The sequence below is a fragment of the Quercus robur genome, chromosome 10, assembly GCF_932294415.1.
Source record: "Quercus robur chromosome 10, dhQueRobu3.1, whole genome shotgun sequence".
NCBI classification, from domain to species: domain Eukaryota; kingdom Viridiplantae; phylum Streptophyta; class Magnoliopsida; order Fagales; family Fagaceae; genus Quercus; species Quercus robur.
Window position 1 is genome coordinate 18,997,660 of NC_065543.1, and position 19,424 is coordinate 19,017,083.

Here is a 19,424-nt window from a genome sequence, read left to right on the forward strand (position 1 = left end):
TGAAACCTACATATATACCATAGAACTAAGTAATGAGTTTGACCTTAATAAGAGAGTGTAATTAAGTGTGTGTGTGTTTAGAAGTTAGTTTGTTTCTTCAAAAAAAAAAAAAAAAAAGAAGAAGAGAGAGATGATAAATCTTGTAAAAATATTGTCCTGTTATTAATGACACATTGTCATAAACTTGTTATTACACATTTTTAATTTGGGTCATGGGGTACTCTTAAGGCAATTGTTAATAGATCATTCTAAGAAAGTTTTGACCCCACTTTTATAAGAAATATAATAAACCGTTAAACAATTAATTGTATGTATATATATATATATATATATATATATACACACACTATAAAAAGTTTCTTAAAATAATTCATAAATCAATGTTTTTTTTTTTTTTTTTGTGAAACTACACTATTGGTCCCTGAAGTTTACCTTGGGTGCACAATTGGTCCCTCAAGTTTGAAGCGAGCATAATTAGTCCCTTAAGTTTTAAAACTGAGTTGTATTAGTCCTTTTACTAACTGTTGTTAACGGTGTTACTAACGTTGATAACGGAACAATGACTTGATATTTTTTTCTAATGATGTGGCATGTTTTTAATTAAAAAATTAGAAACTAAATTTAAACGTGAGAAAAAATATTCACTGGTACCAAATTAAAAAAATTATTTTCTACCTATTGTAAAAACCCACAACGAGAGAGAAAGGGAGAAGCGGTGACACTTCGACAGTGCCGTTTGTCTCTAATGGCGAAAACTTGAGCGCCTTCGCTGCTTCGTCTGAGAAGCGGTGAATTAGCCTCAACTAAAGTGTTGTTGAAGCCAGAGCAATATACTCATTCTCGACCGCGAGCCACACTGCCGTCAAGAAATAAACCAGAAGTAGCCAAGCCGACTGAGTCGCCATAGCCACTCGAGCTTGCAGAAATAAAGAAGGTTTTGAGGTTGAGGTTGAGATCTAGGGTTTGGGATTCTCTGAGGAAATAGCTAGAGAGAATTGGAATGAAGACGAGAGAATAGGGAGGGGGGGTGCGCAATGCACACTATGTTGTTCTTCAGAAATGTGAGCCAGAACTGAACGAGAGAGTGAGAGAGAGTGATGGAATGGTAATGGCATAGTGTAAACTAGTGTTACCTGAATATTAAAGTGTAATTTTAAAAATTTTAATTAATTTATGAGAAATGTGAGCCGGTCAATATGATTTTTCAATTTCATCTAACGTGGAAACTATTTTTTTTTTAATTTTTAATTAAAAACATGTCATATCATTAAAAAAAATGCCAAGTCTTCGTTAGCTATGTAAGTAACACCGTTAATAGCAGTTAGTAAAAGGACTAATACAACTCAGTTTTAAAACTTAAGGGACTACTTGTGCTCGCTTCAAACTTGAGGGACCAATTCAGGGACCAATAGTGTAGTTTCGTTTTTTTTTTTTTTTTTTGAGAATGTTTTAACCTATGGTGTCCGCTTTTGAACATAAATCAATGTTCCTTGTACATAATTAAAAAAAAATCAATGCCTCTAGGTATTTTAGGACATCTATTAACATTTTCCTATTTAATAATTAATACCAAGGTTTTTATTTATTTATTTTTTTGATAAATTAATACTGAAGTAGTAGGACAAGAAGAGTTCCACTTCCACCCTCGACTCAACCCCCCCCCCCCCCCCTCTCTCTCTCTCTCTCTCTCTCTCTCTCTCTCTCTCTCTCTCTCTCTCTCTCTCTCTCTCTCTCTCTCTCTCTCTCTCTCAGACACTCACAATTACTGTTAGAATTGGGCTTTTTTTTTTTTTTTTAGTTTTGGGGGGGGGGGGGGGGGAGGGGGGGAGGGAGGGTTTCTGAAGAGTTGATAAATAAATGATTCCAACCCGAAAACCGTTTGAGACCTGGCCCGAGATCATCTAGCGGCGTATTTGGGTTTGCTTAATATTTTTATTGTTATTCATATCAGCAAACCTTAGGGCATGTTTGGTAGACTGTAATAAGCGCTATAATGTAATAGTTCTTCCTATGATTTAGTTATTCTTTAGTTTTGTTATGTTTTTATTGCAAGGAATAATCATTCATTATGAATAGCTATTCTTCAAAATGAGGAATAATTATTCCTCTTTAAAATGTTGTATTAACTATTCCTTAGTAAGTGCAATAATTTGAAAACTTAATATATATTTTCAAGTAAACAAACTTTCCATATACATCTAATAATTATAAAAATAAAAAATCATAAAAAATAACACATATCTCCCTTAAATTTAAAAATAACAATTTTTAAGAAAATATAATTGTATGAGTAAGAAATTTCCTAAAATAAATGTTAAGTTTCATTCTAATGTTATAACTTACAACCAAACTAATGAATAGGTTTAGTTATTACATTACAACACATTTTATTCCTAGTAATAAAGATTACAATTCCTATCATAATCCTCATTCAGTGTACCAAACGTATCCTTAGTGTTGTATGTGTATAAAAGCAAACCCTGGTGTGTACGTGTATTTGTATTTATATTTATCTGTATGTCGGCTGTGGAGGACATGAAGAATAATAAGAAAAGGAGTGGGAATTTTGCACGAGATCGAGGCTGCACACTCAATATGCTCAGTTTAACAAAGTAAATTTATCATCCACACTTTGTTGTTGAATTCGCATAAACAAAGCAACAACCTTTATAATTTATTTGTTGCTTAATTTGTTGGACATTAGACTTCCTTATATTAATCAAATCACAGCAACTTTTATCTCCTCTTTGTAGACAGTCAAGCACCACAATTTGATTCTTTCTTTCAAATCATGTGGAATGTGCTTTAGTTGCTTAAGTTTTGTTTCAAAATCACAGCCTTTATGGCTTAATATTGTATGTTATGCTTGAATTTTTATAATTACATGTTCATCTGTGCTGTGAAGTCTTTATTATTATTATTGTTCTTATTTACTTTGATCCTTGGTTTGTTGTTCTTATTATTTCGTTTTTCTTGATTTTTTTTTCCCCAGACTATCGCTCAATCTTATGCAAAATAAACGTGTTGGGATCAGTAGGAAAAAAAGAAAGGTAAGTTGTTCTTGACTTTTTCCCCCCTTCTTTAGGATGTGTGTTTCAAAATAAATTTCTACAACTGGGGACATTTAGAGGCTTCACAAAAACAATTAGTGGAAATTGGGATTAAGACTGCTTAGTTGTCTCAGAAAACGGACTGTACAGTCTTAGTGCCTTTTAGTGCAGATACATAATCATATGATTCATCAAAGACAATGTGTAATTATGTGGCTGATCACTCGAGTTTCTTAAAAAATAAATTTGGTATTTTTATGTCTTAGAAGTTATAACAGGGTTAAGGAAAAAAAAAAAAAAAAACTCACATTAGTTTAAAATTTTGAAAGCTTACATTAGTTTAAATTAAATAAAACTCACATTAGTTTTAGATAATGCAACTCAATACTAAACATTCTGATATTAGCTATGTGCCCAGAACTGCTAACAATAAGGTTGGCTGCTTATCATAATTTTTTCTATATGCTTGGAGTTATAGATAAGTAGGATTGAAGCCAGAGAATTGTGCAATATATTGCCCTAAAATAATTTCTCACCCTGTTCTCTGTAGTGTCAACGTCAAGATCCCTCCTCAAAGGACTGGATCAGTGACTTGACAGATGAAATCCTCATTGATATTGTGTCATTATTGCCAATGAAAGAAGCTTTGAATATCAGTATTCTTTCAAAAAGGTGGAGGCATATTTGGAGGTCTACTGTTATTTTGAAGTTTGATGGTTCAAACAAGTTGCCTTCCTCTATTTGGAATAAAAAAAGTCTACAAAGACTCGCCTTTGTAACATGGGTGGATAGAGTTCTAGACTCCCATTATGGTTCTGTGGTAACAGAATTTAGTGTTTGTTATGCCCTAAATAAAAGGGCTGCTTGTCATATCAATCAATGGATTTCTTTTGCTGTAGGGAAAAAAGTTCAAAGGCTTGAGCTAAAGTTGGAATATAAAAATTCTTCCTTCTCTGGATTGTACACCTTCCCATCTTCTAAATTCAAAGCCGAAGAAGCGTCATCTATAAAACACTTGGCTTTAAATGCATGCCGAGTGTATTCTCCTGGGTTTGATAGTTTCAGATCTCTTATAACTCTTTCTTTGGATCATGTGGTTTTAACTGACATTGTCTTCAACAACATTTTTTTGAATTGTTCGCATCTTGAGCATGTTAGTGTTGTAGAAGCCAGGGAGCTGGTTAATGCAAGAGTTGTTGGACCAAATCTACCTTTGAAACATTTAAAGTTGTGTATTTGCGATCAGTTGGAGAGTATTGAGATATGTGCAATGAATCTTGTGATATTTATATATAAAGGCAAACCAATAAATCTGTTCCTTAGGAATGTTCCAATGCTACGGGAGATCCAGTTTTTTGCCAGTGATGTAATGATTAATGATACAATAGCTTCTACTCTTAGCCAAGTTGTTTCGCTTGAAACTTTAGCCTTGTTTTGCGAGAATGTGTGGAACGAAACCAAAGAACATCTTGAGGTTAGCAAACATAACATAAAACATTTTTACATATTTCCTTTCTTATCTAATGTCTTATATTACTTGTTGATGCACTACTCATTGGTTTTTATTTGCAGATAAAATCAAGAGTGTTTCCGACCTTTTTTAAACTTAAAGTTTTGGTGTTGACGGTCAGGACATTTTCTTGGAGTGGTTACATTGGATTTCCTTCTCTTCTAAGGGCATGTCCATTATTGCAGAGATTAGGGATGCATGTAGGTACTCGTATCTCTTGATATAATGAGAGTTTTGGCATTATAATGGCTATTTTGAAATGGGACTTTAATTACTTGTTGATGGTTCTATTTGTTCTTGTTTAATGTATGAATTCTACCTGGGTACGTTTGTAGCTTGTTGCTTGCTGAACTAGATATGATTCAGAGCTTTTCTTGATAATTTTCTCTTCAGAACATCTTTGTTTTCTGCGTGTTTGTTTAGTGATTTTTTGCCATGTTCTGATTTGTATGGATTTTCTTGTTTTTAAATTAAAATAAGGCAGCCATGGGAAACGGATGTGGCAGCCATGGGAAACGGATGTAGCCACTACTGTATGTGTAAAATATATAGTTTCAGGATTTGTGAAATTTTATGGTGTGGGGCTTTCAAGTGGATATAGCATAGGGACAAGGTTTACATGGTCTTAAAGATGGTCATTGAAGTTTAGGCCTTAGGTTTAAGGGTCGGTTAATGGGTGTGTTTAGTTTTAGGAAATTTGTTAATTAACCACTTTAGGAAAGTTTTGATACTATTTTCATAAGAAATATAAAAAGTTGTAAAAAAAAAAAAAAAAAAAAGCTTTTTTCTCTCATAAAAAGTTTCTAAAACTATTGACTAAACTAGTATTCTTAGGGTACCCGTTAACTTTCCCTAGGTTTAATATATATATATATATATATTTTTTTTTTTTGCTGCTCTTTTGTTTTCAACTCCTGTACAGAATGTTTTTTTTTTTTGGAAATTGTTGGGGTGGTTCAGAAAATTTAACATAGTCTCTAGGAGTCTGGGGATTTTTTTTTCTTGATCGGTAACTTCTGTTGACTCTTAATCACTTAAATTGAAATGTCTTACTGATACAAAGCAGGACTTTCTTAAGAGTTTACTGACATTTAAATTGGCTATTGAAATTCCCTTTATTGCAGTTTGACTTTCGCCGTATGGATCTTGAATTTCGTTCAGATGAAATGAGGACGAGCCCAGAAAGTCGATGCCAATTCCTTAAAGAGGTTGAGCTGAGTGGGTTTCTTGGTCAGAAATTTGACATGGAGCTGGCTGTGTATCTTATAAAGGCCGCTGTTGTGTTGCAAAGAATGACCATACGTAGCTATTGTAGATATTTCACTTCAAGGGGATGGAGAGATTGTCAGATATGGGAGCCAGAGGAAATCGAGATGATTAGAGAACGTGCTGCACAGCTCCACAAAGAGATGCCTCCAACAGCTAAATTGGTCATCCTTTGAATTATTATAATTATTTATAAAGCAGTTGAACTTCTTTTGTTACTGTGCTTTTGATAAATGAAGATTAAATGGTACATGTAGCTTGTAGCTGTAGGACTGTTGGTTTGAAATAAATTATCTTCAAATTTTTATCATTAGATTTGTATGAGTATGCTCAATTAATGAAATCTAGGGATGATTTAGAAAAATTTATGTATACTACTTCAACCATTCTTGGAATCTGGAGGCTTCCAATCGATTGAGTCAAAAGATTGGCCCCCTCCCAAGTCCCACCCAAAAAAGAAAAGAAAAAGGGTAGTATCATTACTAGTAGAGTTTGTATTTTTTTTTTTTTTTTTTTGGTTTGTTTCTTAAAAAGAAAAAAAGAAGAAGTGTCACCTTCTAAGAAGTGATAGCTTCAACGTAAAAGAAAAGAGAACCTTCAGGTTTGTTGCAAAGAAAGGATTTGTCCCCAATCGTTGGGATCTACGATAGCATAAGTAATAATGTAAGTGTTGCAACAAAAATAATCATAGGATGACGACATTACTCTAATGCCAAAAAATAGGCCGTTGCAACAAAAATAGGTACAATATGTTAATACAAACAATTAAATATTGGATTTTTTTCTTCTTTCAAAAATTGCCTACTATAAATAGGGCTATTTAAGTTATTACAACAATAAATAATCTTGCAAAATGAGAAAAATAAGATTCTTCTCATAATATCACAAAAGTACCTAAAAGTTATAGAGATGGAAAGTGAGTGTAGTTGAATTTTCTAAACAGATTTTTATCACAAAACTAATATCATATCCAACATAATAACTATTATAGCAAAAAATATATATTGTTTTATACTACTATATAGATTAATTTGAGTATGAGCCAAATGCTGATGAAGAAGAATACAAAGAAGATGCTCATGAAAGATAATTTTGATATCGATGACGAAAAAGAATAGAATGCAAAAGACGATTTGGACGCAAGTGTTGATAAAGGCAAGAACGAGAACAATGGCTAAATAAAAAGAAAGGTGACAGTAAAGCGGATGTTTTATGTCAGTTTTTATTTTGTTTTTCAATTGTAGCAGAATCATATTTTTTTTTCTTTGGTTAATGGATAAAATTTGGCAACAAACTTGGTTGAACTTAGAGCATTCACATTGAGAATGTTAAATGCCATATGTTGCCTTTATTTAGCATTTGTCTCTAAAAACCTCCTCCATCCGGTCTTGCAAAAAGATGCAATTGTAAAAAAATTTGCGATTGCACTACAGTACCATCCTAAATGTAAGACGGTACTATAGCACAATTGTATACCTAAATAATATTTTTTTTATTCCCTACTAAACAAATATCTGCCTCTCTCTCCATTGTCTCATCTCCTCTCCACTTCAGACTCTCTCTTCCCACTTTGTCTCCCTCTTCGTCTTCCAAATCGGAACCACAATTGTAAACCTCTTTTTTCTTCTTTTTTTCCTCTCTATCTTCCCTTGAATCAAGCCTCCATGGTGGAGATGTGGCGTGGGACTCATGGATCAGTGGCTAGGTTTCTATGGGTTTAATGGATCAATGGATAGGTTTCATTTTTGGTGGTGTGGGTGGCTAGGTTTCATCATTCCCATGTTTGGTGGTTGTGGTTTTTGTGGGTTGGTGGCGATTGAGGTGGATCGGTGATCGGCGTGGGTTTTGGCCGTGGGTTTAGCCAGTGGGTATGGGTTTTGGCCGGTGCTAGAGGTTGAGGGAGAAAGAGAGGTTGGTGGCTTTGTTAGTGATGGATGGGTTTTGGCCGTGGGTATGGGTATGGTTGTGGCTTTTTTTTTTTTTCTTTTTTTTCCCCTAGTGGTGGTGGATTTGTGACTGATGTAGTGGTGGTAGTGGTGGTGGAGATTTTTGGTGGCCATGGGTGATGTTCATGTGTATGGTTAAGTTGTGTTTTGGCCGTGTTTTTTCTTGGTGGTGGTGGTGATTTTTGGTGGCCGTGGGTGATATTCATGGGTGTGGTTGAGTTGTGTTTTGGTCGTGGGTGATGTTCATGGGTTTGGGTTGGTAGTGGGGGATGAGAAAGAGAGAAAAACACAGAGAAGGAGAACGGAGATGAAGAGAGAAGAGAAAAGAGAGAGAGATTTTTTTTATATTATTTTATTTTGTAATATATATTATTTTAATATATTGTAAGTAAAAATAAAAGTTGGGATGCTGGTGTGTTGTAAAATGGTATTGTATAATTGATAAAATAGGTTTTTAAGATGGTAAAATAGAATAAGATAAAATTTGCTGATGTGAATGCTCTTAAGAGCATTCACATTAATCTCAACAAACTAGCCTAAGGTTAAAAATGTAGCTAAAAACCCACATAAAACCCACGCACCAATCTCAACAAACTACCAAAAATTTTAAAATTCAATCTTACCTTGCTACAACCAATGAGACACTATTCCTCGCTATTACTAATGAAATTATTTTTTTATTCTCTTTTTTCTCTCTCCTCTCCCTATTGACTCTTCTCACTCTCTCTCTCTCTCTCTCTCTCGTCACCTAACTCTATGGGCTGGGTCCGACGTTGAGTGTGGTGGTTGGGTCAAATTTGGGTTTTGGCTAAGTTTGACAGTGGCTAGGTGGTTGGATTTGATTTACGTTTTGGCTGGGTTGTGGTTGGGTTTCAAGACGGTAATTAGGTTTGATTTCGGGTTTTGGCTAGGTTCAGCAGTGGTTGTGTTTTTGTGGGGTGGTTGCTGGGTTTTGTGGAAGTGGCTGCTGGATTTCGGGATTTGAGTTAGTGGCGGCAAAGTTGGGATATTTTGAGTTTTTTGTGTTTGTGCTGCTTGGGTGTGCGATTGTGCAACGTGTGTGTGGATTTTGGGATTAAAAGCCAAATGGGGAACCAAGAAGCTTCGGAATAAGTCATGCTTCAACTCATGTTCCTATGCGGCCCAAAAACAAGAGATCGAGAACCAAGACTAGTGGAGGTGCTTTTAAAAGCTAAAAATCAAAACTTACAACACGTTACTATGCTCATAGATAATCACTACTTGGAACAAGTATGCAATAATGAAAGGTAACCTCACTGTAGGAACTAGCTATGCTTACTAATATACAGCACCTCAGTCAACAATGGATGAAGTATAGTACTTTAGTTGTTCCTAAAGTGATATTGTCTAATGTTTTTGGTACGGCTTCCACAACCACTAAAATGCCTATTCACCAACATTGGGTACACCCATAAATTTTGTATTGCTTAACATGTAGTACACTGCTTTTTTATGTTAATGATATTATCAATAAATAAATAAATAAAAACCCAAATGGATAGTGGTGCGGTTGTGATTGTGATTGGTGGTGGTGGTGGATTTTGGGATTAAAAATGTGAATATGAAGAAATAATATTTTATTGACATGTGATGTAGTACTAAGGCTGATATATGACTAGTAAAAGTGGAGTTTTGTGGGTTCTTTAGCTAAACATTTGACTGTGGGTTAGTTTAGCTAAGAACATTCACATCAGTTTCAACAAATGAGCCTAGGGTTAAAAATATAGCTAAAAAAACCCACGCATCAGTCTCAACAAACTACCAAAAAATTTAAAATTCAATCTTACCTCACTACAACTAGTGAGACACTATTCCTTGCTACTACTAATAAAAATATTATTTTTTATTCTCTTTTCTCTCTCTCTCCTCTCCCCATTGACTCTTTGTTGAGAACCTAGAGTTTCCTAATGGGGTTGGAGAAGAATCGTAAAGGAATGTATGAGAATTGTAGGAAAATTGACGTAATTCAAGGTAGTCACCTCTATAGAGAAAATTAAGAGAGAGAGAGAGAGAGAGAGAGGAAATTCACTAAGCATTCAATTGGTTTAAGGAACCTAGTGGTTCCTAATGGGGATGGGTGGGAATTGTAGGGGAATGTATGAGAATTGTAAAGAAATTGACTTAATTCGAGGCAGTCATCCTCCATAGAGAAATATTATAAGAGAGAGAAGAAATGCACTAAGCAATGAGTTAGTTTATTCTTCAATTATATTTAATGTTGAATTACAATTATGTATTTGTAGGAGACTACCTCAAATCTCATTGGCCCACATGACTCAAGATAATTGGCTAGTAAATTTAACGTGTGCTTTATGAATTAAGGCATGTGTTAAATGAGCTACATGTACTCAAATCCTAACTAACTAATCCTAATCTCAACTAACTAATTAACTAAAGGAATTATAACAACTATGAGGAGATTATAGGGCATATGACATAATTTGGGGTTCTTATCACTTTTCTCCCTCTTCTATGTTCTCTCTCTCTCTGACTTTCTGGGTTGGGTTCGATGGTAGGTGTAGTGGTTGGGTTCAATTTGGGTTTTGGCTAGGTGGTTGGGTCCAATTTGCATTTTGGCTAGGTTGTGGTTGGGTTTGACGGTGGCTAGGTTTTGGGAAAGGCGGCGAAGACAAAGTTGGGCTATTATGTGTTTTGTTGCGTAGTGTTGCCTAGGTGTGCAATTGTGCAAGGTGTGTGTGGATTTTTGGATTAAAACCCAGATGGGTACCAAAAAGCTTCAGGACAACTCAAGCTCCAACTCAAGTATCTAAGCAGCCCAACATTAAGAGAATTGAGAACCAAGACTAGTGGAGGCGCTTTTTCAGTATAAAATCAGAACTTACAACACGTTATTGTGCTCATAGATAACCGATGCTTGGAACAAGTCTGCAATAATAAAAGGAAACCTGACCGTAGGAACTGGCCATGCTTACTAATCTACATCACTTCAGTCAACAAGGGATCAAGTATAGTACCTTAGTTGTTCCTAAAGTGATATTGTCTAATGTTTTTAGTATGGCTTCCACGGCCACTAAAATGCCTATTCACCAACATGGGTTACACCCATAAATTTTGTATCACTTAACATGTAGTGCACTGCCTTTTTTATGTTAGTGATATTATCAACAACAACAACAACAAAAAAAAGGGTGGTGGTGCGGTTGTAATTGGTGGTGGTGGTGGATTTTGGTATTAAAATGTGAATATGAAAAAAAAAATATTTTATTGAAATGTGATGTAGTGTTGAGGCTGATGTATGACTAGTAAACTAGCCATGTTTACTAATCTATAGCACTTTAGTGAACAAGGGATCAGGTATAGTACTTTAGTTGTTCTTAAAGTGATATTGTCTAATGTTTTTGGTTTGGCTTTTATGACCACTAAAATGCCTATCATCAACACCGAATATGCCCATAAATTTTGTATTGCTTAACAGTGCACTGCCTTTTTATGTAAATGAAATTAAAAAATTTAAAAATTAAAAAAAAAAAAAAAAAAAAAAAAAAAACCTAGACAGTTGGTGGTAGATTTTGGGATTAAAAATGTGAATATGAAGAAAAATATTTGATTGAAATATGATGCAGTATTGATGCCGATGTAAAGAATATAAAAAACACACAATTCGACGGTTAGATTTTAAAAATATGTAGTCATATAAATTTTTTTAGTAGGAGTTGTAATTTTAGGCTACAACTAAGTTTGTAGTCAAACTTTGTCCTTTTTTTTCAATAAAGACATCAATTGATTTTAGGAATTGAGCATTTATTTTTATATTATCTTAGGCGCCCGCAATGATTTTCTAATAAAATTAACCACAAATTAAATTAGTCCAAGCAAAAATTTAAAAAAAAAATTGTATAATAATAACTAATAATTTAAAATAGATAAATGTTTACTTATATAATATTTACAAATTGAGAAAAAATTTGTGCAAAGCACGGCCCAACAACTAGCATCATTAAAAAGAGAATGACATAAACATTATTACGAGGTTGCAATAACAACATTTTTATTTATTATATAATAACAGCATTTAAGTTCCCAACAATAACAAAAATAACATAAATTTCTTTTATATATATATATTAAACAATTGTGTAATTGAAATACAAATTCTCTATATCATTTTTTGTATTCCACTTTATGTTCCATTAATTACAACTTACCATGTATTTGTTTAACTTTCCTTATAAATTAGTCAAAGTTTAAAATGAAAAAAAAAAAAAAAAAAAAAAAAAAAAAAACATATGACAAGTTGTGATTGATAGAACATAAAGTAGAACACAATTTGATATAGAGGATTTGTATTCGTGTAATTGTAAGTTGTAACAAATTAATAACATAAGAAAAAATAATAAATTCTAAACTGGAAAAGTGGCAAAGACCAAACTACCACAGAGTAAAATTAAAAGTACAAATTAAGAGAAGGCATAAGCAAGTATGCCATAATAAAAATTAAGTCGGAGTTTCAAACTTAAATATATAAGAAGAAGATCTCGTTGCAATAGGTTTATGCAACACAAAGATCTCATTGCAATAAATTCTACATATTGCAACAAACAGGTTAATGCAATAACTTTTTTATTATAACAAATAACTTTGTAGCAATAGTTTACTGTTTCAAAGGTCTTGTTGCAATACGTGAAAAATGTAAATTCCTCCATCGGTTAACAAAGGTTATGAATTCAAAACCGGGCTGATCGTGCACTTGACGAAAGAGCTTTACAAGCGGCATTGCCCTTCTTCACTCATGCGATATTGCTGGATCGGGCTTTCGCCCATTGTCTAACTCATAACCTTAAAATCTAATTTTTTTCTATAAGTTAGTCTAATAGATTAGCATTCCGCATTCCGCATTCCATTTGGAAAGCCTTTTCGCTTATGTGAAAAATGTCATAAGTTATTACAACAAACAATCTTATTGCAATAGGTTGAGTTTTTTTATTATTATTAATTTGTCTATAACCCTATCTTGCAATATACACATTATAAGACAATATAAACATTATATTGAAGAACTACAATAACAAATTAAATATACAAATTAAAAAATGCAAAAGTCAAAGTACTCCATCAAATTAATATGTCCAAAAACACAAATATATAAATAAAATGTTGAGTTTACAATCAAACACATGTAATAAGTCTTTTTTCACCTATTACAACAATATATTTTGATGTGAACTAAGTGGTTTCTTATTGCAACAACATATTTCAAAATAAAACAAAGTTTAGTTATTACAACAACACATTTAGATGTGACAAGGTAATTCTTGCAACAATCTTAATTGATTTAATAAATTTAAGTTACTATTACAACAAAAAAACAACCCACAGATACAATAGTATATATATATTACCCCAATTATGTTTGTTTTTGCAATATTACTTGTTGTAACAGGTCTTTTTTCTTGTAGTGTGATTAGGTACTGTAAAAGGAAAAATAATTTTGATTTCTTTGTTTATGGAATTTGATGAAACGATGTTATTATTATTATTTTTTTCTTTTTCTAAGTCTTTGGCAAAATTTTATTATGGATGTGATGGAAGGATCAGTCAACCAGACCTCCTTCCACTCACCGTAGAGCAAAACCATGTGGCTCTGTGAGTGAAAAATACTGAGAAAAAAAAAAATACAGATCTTGTACGACCTTGTCATACTCTCTAAATAAGTCCTGCCCATTACCTCACATCTATATACACACATGGGCGCGCACACACACACACTTACTTCTAGTCACAATGCAAAGGGAAAAATTCTTATGAAAGTATAATTCATACATAAAATCTTTTTAATTTTATATGATCTATCATGATTTTAATAATAATTGAAAAAATAAAAATAAAATGTGAAAACTCTCTATTGTAATGAATAATGCATATTTGAAAGTTGTTACAAATTACAACATTTTTTTTTTATTGTTTATGATAGGAACAAATTACAACATTAAGTGAACAATTTGTTCAACAAAGTTAATTGATTTAATAAATTTAAGTTACTATTACAACAAAAAACAACCCACGGATACAATAGTATATATATTACCCCAATTATGTTTGTTGTTGCAATATTACTTGTTGTAACAGATCTTTTTTCTTGTAGTGTGATTAGGTACTGTAAAAGGAAAAAGGATTTTGATTTCTTTGTTTGTGGAATTTGATGAAACGATGTTATTATTATTTTCTTTTTCTAAGTCTTTGGCAAGATTTTATTATGGATGTGATGGGAGGATCAGTCAACCAGACCTCCTTCCACTCACCGTAGAGCAAGACCATGTGGCTCTGTGAGTGAGAAATACCAGGAAAAAATAATACAGATCTTGTACTACCTTCATACTCTCTAAATAAGTTTTTCCCATTACCTCACATCTATACACACACACACTCACACACATACTTACTTCTAGTCACAATGCAAAGGGAAAAATTCTTATGGAAGTATAATTCATACATAAAATCTTTTTAATTTTACATGATCTATCATGATTTTAATAATAATTGCAAAAATAAAAATAAAATGTGAAAACCCTCTATTGCAATGAATAATCCATATTTGAAAGTTGTTACAAATTACAACATATATATATATATATATTTTATATTGTTTATGATAGGAACAAATTGCAATATTAAGTGAACAATTTGTTCAACAAAGTCAACAACTCTTTTGAACCTTTTTTTTTTTTTTTTTTTTGAGGTATCTAAGCCAACCATGCTATTACACCTAAGCTAAAACAAATTTAGCACCTCCGTTTACGGAGGAATATTGCTCAATAAAGCATAAAACAATTACCCAATATCTATTGGCGATGTTCCTCTTATTTAGAGGCTTCTTAAATGCTCCAAACATTAATATAAAAGGAAAATTAACTTAGAACATGGGGTGTGTGGGGTGGGGTGGGGAGGATTTTCAAATTAAATCTAATTGACACAACCAATTGACACACTTAAAGCCTCTTGACTTCTCAAAGAGGCCGGAACAATTTGTTACATTCAGTGTACAAAACATGTTTTTGAGTTCTTAACTACACAAATATGAGTGTCCTTTTCCCTTACTTCCTTCAACTCATCACTCCCTATTTTCCTTACTTCTTGGAGCTAACATCTAATTTCTTCAAGTTATCAAAGTTGTTTTGGCAAGCCCCTTTGGTCCCAATGTGGTTCTGCCATTGGTTCAGAATTACTTTTCTTCTTATTGATAAAGTTGAAATTTGGCTCAATTGGCACATGCCAAATCTTTTTGTGCACGTTCTAATATGTTATAAGGCAACATAGTGTAATGAATTTATTTATTTATTTATGAATAAATTTTCTTTCAAAACTAGTTAGTAGAAATCTTTCAAAACTCCTACTAAAAAAATTAACATAACTATATATTTTGAAAATCTAACTATTTAATTGCATGTTCTTTATATTTTTAACATACATATCAAAATTCATTCAAATTGGATGTTAATTACTATTCAATCTATAAACATAGGAGTATTTTTTATGCATAATTTTAAAACAAAAAAAATTAAAATTAAAAAATTTGATTGATGATATAACTATTGATTTTTTATCTTCTTAAAATTTTACTAGTATGGATGATATAATACAAAAATGCATTCAAACGGTGGATTTGTCAAAATTAACATCCAATAAAAAGGTATAAGAAGGGTTTAAAGGGTTTCTGCACCGCGTCTACTCTCTTCCAAAAGAGATGAAATATGACACATAAGGCAAAAATCATGAGACATGATGTGGGGTGTTGTGCAACACACCGCCCATAGCCGCATGACACCGTATGGCTATATGGGAGGTGATGCTTCAGCACTCCCACATGGCCTCTCTACCACTATATATACTCACTATTTTTGTAAAAAGAGACAAAAATCCCCAAAAATTTCTCCAGGCAAGAATTCTCTCTCTCTCTCTCACACACACATTTTTCCTTAGGAAACCCCTCTCAAAATTTCTAGCCACTCTCTCCCTTCATTTAAAAATAATAATATTATATTTGGGTAAGTGGGTAAATTGTAGGAAATGGTTTAGCTTCTTTACAACTATACACATTTTTCTTTACTGTTATTATAACATTTTACATATAAAAATGACTTTTTATTCGTTGTCTCTTTGTATTCTTGTATTTTAATTCCTTGTTCTATCTTTATATTGCTTGCACTAGTTATCTATTGTTCTTCATACATTGCTTTAGTTGTATAATGCTTTATATTATTCGATTGTTTCATTTATTTGTTGTATATCTATATGCTTGTGGGTTTTTCTTAGATGGGTTTCATACCTTTACCTAGACATTATATGAGAAGTACCCCTAGGGGCAAGGACTCATCAACACTAGGCATCTAGGAAAAACTATTTTGTTTTTTCTTATTTATTTGTTCCTTTATTTATCTTGTTGCTCATATTTATTTGTATATGTACATATTGTTCTATTGTTTCATTTACTTGTTGAATATTTATATGGCGAAAAGCACATTTTGGTCCCTACATTTTCACACGATTCTCACTTTGGTCCCTAAATTTTATTTTTACCGCTTTTAGTCCTTGTTTAGAAAAACGCCTTCTGTTTTAGTCATTTCCGTCAGTGCCGTTAGGGCACTGACCTACGTGGCAAACGGAATTATTAAAATAATAATAAAAAATTTTATTTTGTCATTAAAAAATGTCAAGTCAACATTTAAATTTAAAAAAAATTATTAAATTTAACTAAATAAAAAAATAAAAAATAAATAAAAAAAAATCACATTAATTAAGATTGAAGTGTGTCTTGAGCAAGAACAACAAGAACACAAACTCAGATCTAAGAACACAAAATTAAAATCCAAAAATCACAAACCCAAAAAATAAGAACATCAAATTAAACCTGAACAAGGAATTAAACATGAAAACAAACACAAAACACAAACCCAAAAAATTAAAATAAAACCAGCACAACACTCCCACTCTTATTTTATACTTCTTTTTCTTCGTTCTTTCCAGATCCATTACTCTCTCTATTTGAATAAAAAAAAGTTTTTAATTCTCACAACTCTCTCTCCGAACTCAGTTCTCTCCTCTTTCCTCTCTCTCTTCTCTCTCCCGATGGATGTGATTCGGCGATGGTTCTGGTCCGACGATGGTTCTAGTTTGACGATGGTTCTGGTTCGGCAATGGTGGTCCGATAGTCATGCGTCTGATGTGGTCTGATGGTCTCCCTCTGTTCTTTGTTCTTTGTTCTCTCTTCGTGGGTCTGCGTGGATCGAAGGAGTCGTGGGTCGGAGTGTGGGTTTTTGGTTTGGGGCGTGGATCGAAGCAGTCGTGAGCGTGGATCGAAGGGTGGGTTTGATTGTTCGTGGGTCATCCTCCGCCGGGTTCCACTCCTTTAATCGAATTTGGGTCAGGGTGGTGGTGGTTGGTGGTTCTGATCTGGGTTTGGTTTGTGGCTTGCTTCATGGTTTGGTTCTTCATTTGTGGTTTTGTTTGTGATTTATTGGTGGGTTTTTCTGAGTTTGAGTTTTTCTGAGTTCCGATCTGACTAATGCTTGATTCATTTGTGGTTTGGTTGATGGGTTTTTCTGAGTTTGAGATTTTTTTTGTTTGGATTGGTTGTGATGTATTTTTGGATTGATTTGGTAGTTTGGAGTTTTAGGATTTGATGATTTTGCTAGGTTGAGAAAATGGTGATTTTGAAAATTTTAATTTTTGAATTTTAATTTCTAGGTTTGTTTACTTAAATCTGGGTTTGTGTTCTTGCTCAAGACACACTTCAATCTTAATTAATGTGATTTTTTATTTTTATTTCTGTTTTTTATTTTTTTTATTTAGTTAAATTTAATAAATTATTTTTTTTAATTTAAATGCTGACTTGGCATTTTTTAATGAAAAAATAAAAAATTTTATTATTATTTTAATAATTCCGTTTGCCACGTAGGTCAGTGCCCTAACGGCACTGACGGAAAGGACTAAAACAGAAGGCGTTTTTCTAAACAGGGACTAAAAATGGTAAAAATAAAATTTAGGGACCAAAGTGAAAATCGTGTGAAAATATAGGGACCAAAATGTACTTTTCGCCTATTTATATTCTTGTGGGTTGGGGAGGACTCATCAGCTTTAGGCATCTAGGAAAAACAATCTTGTTGTTCTTATTTATTTGTTCATATATCTATTGATCTATTTAGCTTGTTGTTCATCTATTTATCTTGTTTATCTATTTATCTTATTCATCTATTTATTCTATTGCTCCTGTTTATCTTGTTGCTTTATTTATTCATCTTAATATATTGTTCTTCCCTCCCATGTATTTATTGCACACACACACACACACACACACACACACACTCTCTCTCTCTCTCTCTCTCTCTCTCTCTCTCTCTCTCTCTCTCTCTCTCATAACTTAGATGGTAGGCCATGTGCGTGACCATTTTAGTTAGAAAATAAAGTTTTATCATAGATGGCTTTCTCTTAAATGGATTCTAAACCTTGTTCCCAAGCACAATATGAGTATGTTGCCTAGAGAATGGTGATTGCTTGTACTCCCATTTCATGTATTGGTAAAGAATCCATAAGGCGTGATCTGGCAAGATTAGAACTTATTTAATGGAAATTTTCTAAAAATGGGTTTCCAATAAACTTTACTTTTATTGTCTTGTCTTTACATTTCTTTAAATTACAAGTTCTTTATATTTATTGTCTACTCTTTAAATTTATTTAATTCCAGGTTCTTTATATTTATTGTTGTGTCTGTACATTTATTAAAATTCCAAACTCCTTATATTTATTGTCTTGACTTTACATTTCTTTAGATTCCAAACTACTTATATTTATTGTCTTGACTTTACATTTCTTTAGATTCCAAACTCCTTATATTTATTGTCTTGACTTTACATTTCTTTAGATTCCAAGCTCTTTATTTTTATTGTCTTGTCTTTACATTTGTTTAAATTCCAAGCTCTTTATATTTATTGTCTTGTCTTTGCATTTCTTTAAATTCCTAGCACTTTACTCTTATTGTCTTTAAATTCTATTAAATTTCAATCAATTTATTTTTACATCTTATATTCAAATTCTTTTACTTCTAAAGCACGTTAGTTTCTTGTCTTTTAATTTCTAGCACCCTTATTCATTCTTGTTGCTCTCTATTCTTTCTCATGTTTAATGTTGCCATAAAATAAAAACTTGGGTAAATAAATCTTTAAAAGTGTTTTTTTCTATTAAAAAAAAAGGATTCAAAGATTTTTCTTTAAAAAAAAGATCCTTTTTTCCCTCTTTCCGAAAATGATTTTCTTTTAAAAAGACTTTTTGAATAAGAAAAGTTTTGGATAAAAAAGGAATTAATTTTTCTACACCATGTTTTCTTCAAGAATGATAATAAACCATGAGATTTTTGGATCCAAACACTATTTCTCTAAAAATAAAACCCATGGAAACGTTTTTTAATTAATTCTTTTCTTAAGTTTTTTTTTTTTTTCAAAATTGGTTTTTTCACAAAAAGAAAAAACGTTTTCAATACAAACTTTCTTTTGTTATAAAAATCATGGGATTTTTAAATCCAAACCCTTTTTCTTTAAAAGAAAAACCCATGAAACTTTTTAAAATCAAATTTTCCCCAAAAATTGGCATCTTTACAAATTTAAAAAAAAAAAAAAAATC

The 19,424-nt window shown here is 32.4% G+C and overlaps 1 protein-coding gene across 1 annotated transcript; it reads left to right on the top strand.

Moving 5' to 3' along the window:
* The first annotated feature begins 2,457 nt into the window (after positions 1 to 2,457).
* Positions 2,458 to 6,098, top strand: LOC126703521 (F-box/LRR-repeat protein At3g26922-like). Its single transcript, XM_050402477.1, has 5 exons — positions 2,458 to 2,612; positions 2,993 to 3,050; positions 3,601 to 4,524; positions 4,623 to 4,760; positions 5,685 to 6,098. Exons 1-5 carry the CDS (start codon positions 2,518 to 2,520, stop codon positions 6,000 to 6,002), a joined length of 1,533 nt encoding a protein of 510 aa, XP_050258434.1. The 5' UTR covers positions 2,458 to 2,517; the 3' UTR covers positions 6,003 to 6,098.
* Positions 6,099 to 19,424: the final 13,326 nt, after the last annotated feature.